Source organism: Mesoplodon mirus, assembly GCF_964341445.2.
Source record: "Mesoplodon mirus genome assembly, chromosome: X".
In the NCBI taxonomy this organism is placed as follows: domain Eukaryota; kingdom Metazoa; phylum Chordata; class Mammalia; order Artiodactyla; family Ziphiidae; genus Mesoplodon; species Mesoplodon mirus.
This window is the reverse complement of record NC_138981.1, coordinates 138,370,619-138,378,608: the sequence shown is the minus strand read 5'-3', so window position 1 is coordinate 138,378,608 and position 7,990 is coordinate 138,370,619. Positions and strand designations below refer to the sequence as shown.

Genomic DNA, 7,990 nt, shown 5'->3' with positions numbered 1-7,990 from the left:
ACGGTGAGCACTACGAGCCAGCCCCGAGGAGACCACCCACCCCAGAACTCAGAACTGGGGGGATCTCACAGAGTCCGGCCCATCCCTCCTACCAGCACCGAGGGGCCCAGGGCTGTGCCACAGTCTACACAAGAGGTGCCCCCTCCATCCCTCTTACAGGGGCTCCAGGAACCGGGAGGCGAAGGCCCAAGTCTGAGGACCGTGTCCTCAGGCCACAGAGCAGAGGAGGCCCAGGCAGTGCCAGGAGTCAAGGGGAGGTGCGTGCCCTGAGTGTGTACCCAGGGGCTCCCCCTCCCAGAACAGAGGGGACCCCACAACACCCGAGTCACCCCACCGTCCTGTTCAGCCCCAGAACCTGGGGCCGTGCTGGCTGCACCCTGAGGAGCCCTCTCACTTCCTTCTTCAGGTTGGCAGGGGACAGGCCGCCCAGGAGGAGCGCCCCTGTGAGGCCCGAGGGCACCCCTGAAGACGAGACCTGTAAGTGACTTTTGTCAGAGCTGCCCAGGGTGCCTTTCTCTGCCGAGGCCGCTCACACGCCCTCTCTCCCCCAGGTCCGTGGTCCCTACCTGTCACCCCTGCCCACACTCCCGTCGGCGGCCCGACCCCAGTCATCATGCCCCTGGTCGAGATGAGTGAGCTCCGCCAGCCGGAGACAGACTTTCAGACCCCGGTCCCGGCCCAGGGCCTGGTGGAGGCACAGCTGTTGTGGGCTGAGGGGGAGGAGGCCGTATCCCCCTCGTCCTCCTCTTCTTACTCTGACCTGTTCCTGGGCACCTTGGAGGAGGTGGCTGATGCTGGAGAACCCAGTCCCCCCCAGAGCCCCTCCCCCACTGCCATGGCCACCCCGCCATGGAGCCAATCTGAAGACGACGGCCTCAGCCCCCAAGATGAGGAAGGGCCGAGCACCTGGCATGACCAGGAAGATGTGCTCCAACATGCTCTACGTCAGAAGGCGGATGAACTGGTGGCGTTCCTGCTGTTCAAGCATCACACCAAGGAGTTGACCACAAAGGCAGAAATGCTGACCATCCTCAAAGATTACCAGGACCACTTCCCCGTGGTCTTCAGGCGAGCCTCCGAGGGCATGCGGCTCATCCTTGGCCTCGACGTGAAGGAAGTGGACCCCAGCAATCACTCCTATGTCCTCGTCCCCACCCTGGGCCTCACCTACGATGGGATGCTGAGTGACAGGCCGAGCATGCCCAAGACCGGCCTCCTGGTGCTGCTCCTGGGCCTGATCCTCCTGGAGGCCGACTCTGTTGCCCCTGAGGAGGTGGTCTGGAGAGCACTTAGCAAGATAGATGTGTGTGCCGGGAGGGAGCACTACATCTTTGGGGAGCCCAGGGAGCTCCTCACCAAAGTGTGGGTGCAGGAGGGCTACGTGGAGTACCGGCAGGTGCCCCACAGCGACCCCGCCCGCTACGAGTTCCTCTGGGGTCCCCGGGCGTACGCGGAGACCAGCAAGTGTCAGGTCCTGGAGCGTCTGCACAGGGTCAGTGAATGGGATCCCAGGTCCTTCCCATCCCTGTCTGCAGAGGGTGTGAGCGACGAGGAACAGGGACCCTGAGCCAGAGCAGCAGCCAGGCTCCTTCCAGGCCCACGTCCAGCAGCTTCTCCTGTGGGGCAGGAAGGGAGGCTGATCCTTCACTCTGAGTTTGAAGAGGGAGTGGTCATCCTTCTAAGCATTGAGGGCCCAGGCAAGTTGGGGCAACCCGGTGTAGCATCTTTGTTTTCCTGTTTTCTAAGATGACATGGAAATTCATCTGTTTCCTTTAGTGATTTTTCAAATGTTGTTCTTTTTCATAGAAGATGTTTTAAATGCCAATACTTTGTATTTTTTATACAAGTTTTAAAGGTTACATTCAATTTACAGTTGTTACCAAATATTGGCTCTATTCCCCGTGTTGTACAGTACATCCTTGTAGCCCGTCTTACACCCCAAAGTTTGTGCCTCCCACTCCTCCATCCCTGTAGTGCCCCTCCCTCATCCCTACTGATAAGCACTAGTTTGTTCTCTGTATCTTTGAATCTGCTTCTTTTTTGATATATTCACTAGTTTGTTGTATGTTTTAGATTCCACATATGAGTGATATCGTGCATTATTTGCCGTTCCCTGTCTGACTTACTTCACTTAGCATATTGCCCTCCAAGTCCATCCATGTTGCTGCAAAAGGCAAAAGTTTGTTCCATTTTTATGGCTGAGTAGTAGTCCATTGTACATATATAGTACCCGTTCTTTATCCATTCATTTGTCGATGGACACTTAGGTAGCTTCCGTATCTTTGCAATTGTAAATAATGCTTCTATGAGCATTGGGGTGCATGGATCTTTTCGAATTAGTGGGGTTTTGAGGGGATATATACCCAGGAGTGGAATTGCAGGATCCTATGGTAGTTCTGTTTTTAGTTTTTTGAGAAACCTCTATGCTGTTTTCCCCAGTGGCTGCACCAATCTACATTCTCCCAACAGCGTACAAGGGTTCCCTTTTCTCCACATCCTTACCTGCATTTGTTATTTGTGTTCTTTTTCATGATAGCCATTCTGACTAGGTGTGAGGTGATATCTCTTTGTGGATTTGACTTGCAGTTGCCTGATGATTAGTGATGTGGAGGATCATTTCGTGTGCCTGTTGGCCATCTGCATTTTCTCCTTGAAAAAATGTCTATTCAGTTCTTCTGCCCGTGTTTGTAATTGGGTTGTTTGTTTTCTTGACGTTGAGTTGTATGAGCTGTTTATATATATTGGATATTAATCCTTTGTCAGTCACTTCAGCTGCAAATCTTTTCTCCCATTCAATAGGTTGTCTTTTAGTTTTGTCAGTGGTTTCCTTTGTTGTGCAAAAAAGCTTTTAAGTTTAGTTAGGTCCCATTTGTTTATTTTTCCTTTTACTTCTTTTCCTTAGGAGATAGATCCCAAAAAATATTGCTGTGATTTAGGTCAAAGAGTGTTCTGCCTGTGTTTCCCTCTAGGAGTTTTATAGTATCCGGTCTTACATTTAGGCCTTTACCCTATTTTGCATTTATTTTTGTTTATGCTGTTGGACAGTGGTCTAATTTCATTCTTTTACATGTAGCTGTTCAGTTCTCTCAGCACCACTTATTGAAGAGACTGTCTTTTCTCCAGTGTATACTGTATTCCTGCCTAGTTTGTCGTAGATTAATTGACCATAGGTGCGTGGGTTTATTTCTTTGCTTTCTATCCTGTTCCATTGATCTATTTGTCTGTCTTTGTGCCAGTCCCGTACTGCTTTGATTACTGTAGCTTTATACTGTAGTGTGAAACCAGGCAGTATGATTCCTCCAGCTCTGTTGTTCTTTCTCAAGATTGTTTTGGCTCTTCAGGGTCTTTTGTGTTTCCATAGAAAATTTAAAATTATTTGTTCAAGTTCTGTGTAAAATGCCAAGAGTATTTTCATAGGAATTGCATTGATTGCAGTTCTGTAGGTTGACTCGAGTAGTTTGGTCATTTTAACACTACTGATGCTTCCAATTCAAGAATGCAGTGTTACCTTTCCATCTGTTTGTGTTGTCTTCAGTTTCTTTCATCACTGTTATACTTTTCAGTGTACAGGTCTTTGGCCTCCTTAGGTAGGTTTATTCCTAGGTATTCTATCATTGTGATGCAATGGTAAATGAGATAGTTTCCTTAATTTCTCTTTCTGATACTTTGTTTTTAGTGTATACAAATGCAACTGATTTCTGTATATTAATAATAGTATTTAATAAGCTTCAGTTTCTACGTTTGTGAATGGTATTGACCACATATATTTGTACTGATCCAATACAAGGCTGAATTTTGGTATTTGTAAAATCAACTGGGAAACATTCCTTCATAGTTTGTGATGCCAACCTAGATAACACAGCATTGCGATAGGAATTTACTTGGAAATGTGAAAGTAATTACCAGTACAATTAATGGCCACCGGGTTGTTCTTCGGGACACCACGTCGTCGGCTCAGTGGTGCGTGCCCTGCTGTGGGACTGTCCTGTGCCCACCATAGGGCAGGGCCAGGCCCCAGGCATGTGGGCCATAGGGGGAGGGGCTTCCCTGAGGGGAGCAGGCATTGCCAGCACACATCGTCCTGGAGAGAGGCCACATGTGGGGCCCTCAGGAAGGGAGACTGTGGGGGGATGGAGGGCCGATGGGTGGGGTGTAGCGGAGGCACCTTGTTGGGGACCCTGGGGGGGGTGACCCGTGGGGTCCGGTGGCCGTTAGAAGTTCCTCTCTGTGTTATCATGCCCTCCGTTCAATGGTTTCAGTCAATGTTTCTCTTTAATAAATTTCTCGGAACGTTTCAGCTGAGTGTGGCCTCCGCAGTGGGCAATGGAGGGAAAGGATTGCTGCGGGTGAGGGTGGGGGTCCAGAGTCGGATTCCTGCTCAGCACCCGTGGGACACCTCTCCAGTGAGAGGGTAGGGTAGGCACTTTGCAGACCCAGACATGGTGAGGGTTCTTCTTCCATTTCATAGGTGAATTGTACAGTTTTAGCGAAAACTGATAATTGCCTGAAAAGGCAGTAGAGAAGTTAAAATGTAAATGAAAAACTTGATTATCTCAGCAGGAAAAAGGGAACATAGGAGCAACAATAGTTGGACTGAATATTTGTAATCCTCTCCCCCTCATTCACCTGTGAAATTCTAACCCCCAAAGGGATGGGATTTGGAGGTGGGGCGCTGGGAAGTGATTAGCCCATGATGGGGGAGCCCTCATGGATGAGATTAGCTCCCTTATAAAAGAGACCCCAGACAGCTGCCTCATCCTCTTGTGCCATGTGAGAAGGTGGCTAGTTGATACAACTAGACAAGAAATCAGTCCATATAAAGAAGAGCTTTATTACTATTGCTTTATTACTCAGCTGTACAAAGGAACGAAATGGGTCGTTTGTAGAGACGTGGATGGATCTAGAGACTGTCATACAGAGTGAAGGAAGTCAGAGAGAGAAAAACAAATATCGTATATTAATGCATATGTGTGGAACCTAGAAAAATGGTACAGATGAACCGGTTTGCAGGGCAGAAACAGAGACACAGATGTAGAGCACAGACATGTGGACACCAAGGTGGGAAAATGGTGGGGGCGTGGGGGGTGGTGGTGTGATGAGTTGGGAGATTGGGATTGACAAATGTACAATTTTATGTACAAAATGGGTAACTAATAAGAACCTGCTGTATAAAAAATTACATAAAATAAAATTCAAAAACTAAAAAAGACAAAAGAAATCAGAATAGGTTTATGACATTATCAATCACAGTAGAAAACCACCTGTAAAGACAAATTGAGTGATTTGCCACAATGGGCTCTGCATCGCCAAGTTTGCTCCCCCAACTCCACAGCCTTGCAGGGAGGCCTTCCTACTGGTGCAAGGCCAATGGGCGTGTCTTTTGCTTCCTGAGGCGCCAAACCTTGGGACCTCAGGCCCTCAGTGCGCATGGCTACTGCTGCTTCCGTAGCAAAGCGCCTCCTCACGTGCTCTTGTCATCCAACCACTTTCTCTGTAAAGAGACGTCTAGAACTTTCTCCCTCATCTTCCTGGAGCTTCCGGGAGCACCCGGAAACCCACGTGGCGTTCGCACAGAGTGCCTGGGACCGTCGGCTGCAGAGTTCCTGGCTGCACTGCTGAGACGAGCTCTTCAGCCCCTTCTGAGCGGGACTCCGGAGTCATCCACAGAGTCAGAGCAAGTCAGGAGACAGGCGGGGGCTTTGCCGGGGGCTGGACTCCGCAGGTACCGGGGGGCCCTGGGAAGGAGTGGAGGTGGGGGGAGGGCTACGGGCTGCTCGGTTGGGAGCGGGGGAGCGTCGGCGGAGGGCAGCGGGTTGAAGGGGGGCTGAGGGAAGGGTCCCCCTGTGTTCGGGTCTGAGGGGAGGACCGCTGGCTGCTGGGGTGGCTGGTGGGGGGCGTTTTTGAGTCGGGGTGCAGAGGGTGGGGCTAATGGCTAAGCGTGGGGGGGCCGGAGGAGAGGGCTTCCTGCTGGACGGGTGGGGCCGGCTTTGGGGGCCAGAGGAGAGGACGACTGGCTGTGGGGGTGGGGAGGATGGGATGGGCGGGCCCCCGCCCCACGGGCTGACAAGGGAGGGGAGGGCTAACGGCTGCTGCGTGTGGCGGGAGGAAGGGGGTGCTCATCTGCCCTCAGTCCTCCCTCAGGGCCCTCACCTTGACTCCACGCAGGACCTGGGATTCTCTCCTGTGCCCGCCTGAGACCCCGCCCCTTATCCCCCCTCCCCAGCCTCTCTGAGACCCCTCCTGGCTGAGGCGGGGGTCGATGGGGAGGACTCCCGGGCGCGGGTTCGGTAGTTGTTAGGGGAGCTCCCGCCGGGGCGGGGCGGGGCGTGGGGTGGGGGGGGAGGACGCTCGTGTCAGGAAGGGGGCTCGGGCTCCCGGGTGGGCGGGGGCACGAGGGGTGGGCTCTGCGTCTGGGGTGCGAGAGCTGAGAGCCCCTGGTGCTGAGGGTGCTCGGAGGTGAGAGAGGCACTCAGATGTCTGTGCATGAGGGGGCGCCAGCGGAGAGTCAAGGTGAGGAGCCGAGGGAGCGCTGAGGGACCCCCGCGGGATCATCTCAGCCCTGAGAAGCCCTGGGCTTGGTGGCCTGATGTGTTGTGCATAGATTCCCCCTGGGGGTCTCGGGGCAGTGAAAGCCTTGGTGTGAGGGTCCGGCCTCGGGTGAACACAGGGGGCGTCCCCGGACCTGCCAGGGCTCGAGCTGAGGACTCTGAAGGAGGACAGAGGGGACGCCATTGATCCCCGCCCCTGCCATCAGCCCTGGGCAGTCCCGGGACGGAATGAGCACTTGGCAAGGAGTTTTGACTTCCGCCTCCAGGTCTCAGAGACACTGGGGACCTGGTGTAAGGGGCGGGGCCTAAAGAGGGCGGAGGGAAGAATCCCAGGACCTGCCGGGAGTCGAGGTGAGGAACCTGAGGGAGGAATGAGCGGACCCTGGACCCCAGAAGAGAGGGGGCCCTGGGGAGGCGATAGGGTGGGATGACCCCATGCAGCACTTCCTGACATCCGGGTCTCAGAGACCCTGGTGAGGGGTTAAAAGGGGCGGGGTCTCAGAGAGGCTGGGGAGGGGGTATAAGGGGCGGGGTCTCAGGCGGGCACAGGAGAGAATCCCAGGTCCTGCGTGGAGTCAAGGTGAGGGCCCTGAGGGAGGACTGAGGGCAGCCTGGACCCCAGAACAGAGCTGGCCCTGGGAGGCCATAGGGTGGGATGAGCACAGCAGCACATCCTGACATCCGGGCCTCAGAGAAGCTGGGGACCTGGGATAAGGGGCAGGGTCTCATGAGGGCAGAGGGTAAAATGTCAGGTCCCTGGTGGACTAAGGTTAGAGCCCTTAGGCAGGACTGAGGGGACCCTGAGAGAGGACAAAAAGGACCCACCAGATCCCCGCCCTGGCAGGTGGCCGTGGGAGGCCCCGGGGCGAGATGAGCACAGTAGGCCTGTCCTGACGTCCTGACGTCCGGGTCTCTGAGAGACTGGCGCCCTGGTCGAAGGAGCAGGGACTCACACTGGCAGATGGGACAATCCCAGGTCCTGCCCAGAGTCCAGCCTGCACGCGAGGAAGCAAGGATTGAGGACGTTAGACCCCAACACAGGGAGGGATCCTTTGCCCTTCCACGGGGGCCTTGGAGGCGCCAGAGCACGGTCAGCAGATGAGATGTTTCCTGACTTCTGGCTCAGGGTTCTCGGGAGGTCAGGTGTTTGGTGTGAGGGGTGAGGCTTCAGGTCCGCAGAGGGTGGACTCCCAGGACCCCGAGGGCGGACTGAGCAGACCCCCAGCCCTGGTACAGGGGCCTCCACAGAAACCTGCTCCTGTGGTCAGTGCTGGGAGGCCAGGCAGGATGTGAGGAGGAGGTGAGGACCCAGAATGTCCCCATCCTAGGACCCTCGGGAGGCCCTGGACAGGTGCGGCCACATGTGGGGCCCCCTCACTGCTTTCTGTTCAGACTCGAGGTCTTGTTCTGAGTTTCCCCTCAGGCCCACAAAGGGGAGAGTC

At 54.3% G+C, this 7,990-nt stretch overlaps 1 protein-coding gene across 1 annotated transcript; it reads left to right on the top strand.

Annotated features, from left to right (window-relative positions):
* Positions 1-530: 530 nt before the first annotated feature.
* LOC309796333 (melanoma-associated antigen 8-like) lies at positions 531-1,567 on the top strand (the record flags this gene model as incomplete). Its single annotated transcript, XM_082609366.1, has 1 exon — positions 531-1,567. The coding sequence occupies exon 1, from the start codon at positions 614-616 to the stop codon at positions 1,565-1,567; it is 954 nt and encodes a 317-aa protein (XP_082465492.1). The 5' UTR covers positions 531-613.
* Positions 1,568-7,990: the final 6,423 nt, after the last annotated feature.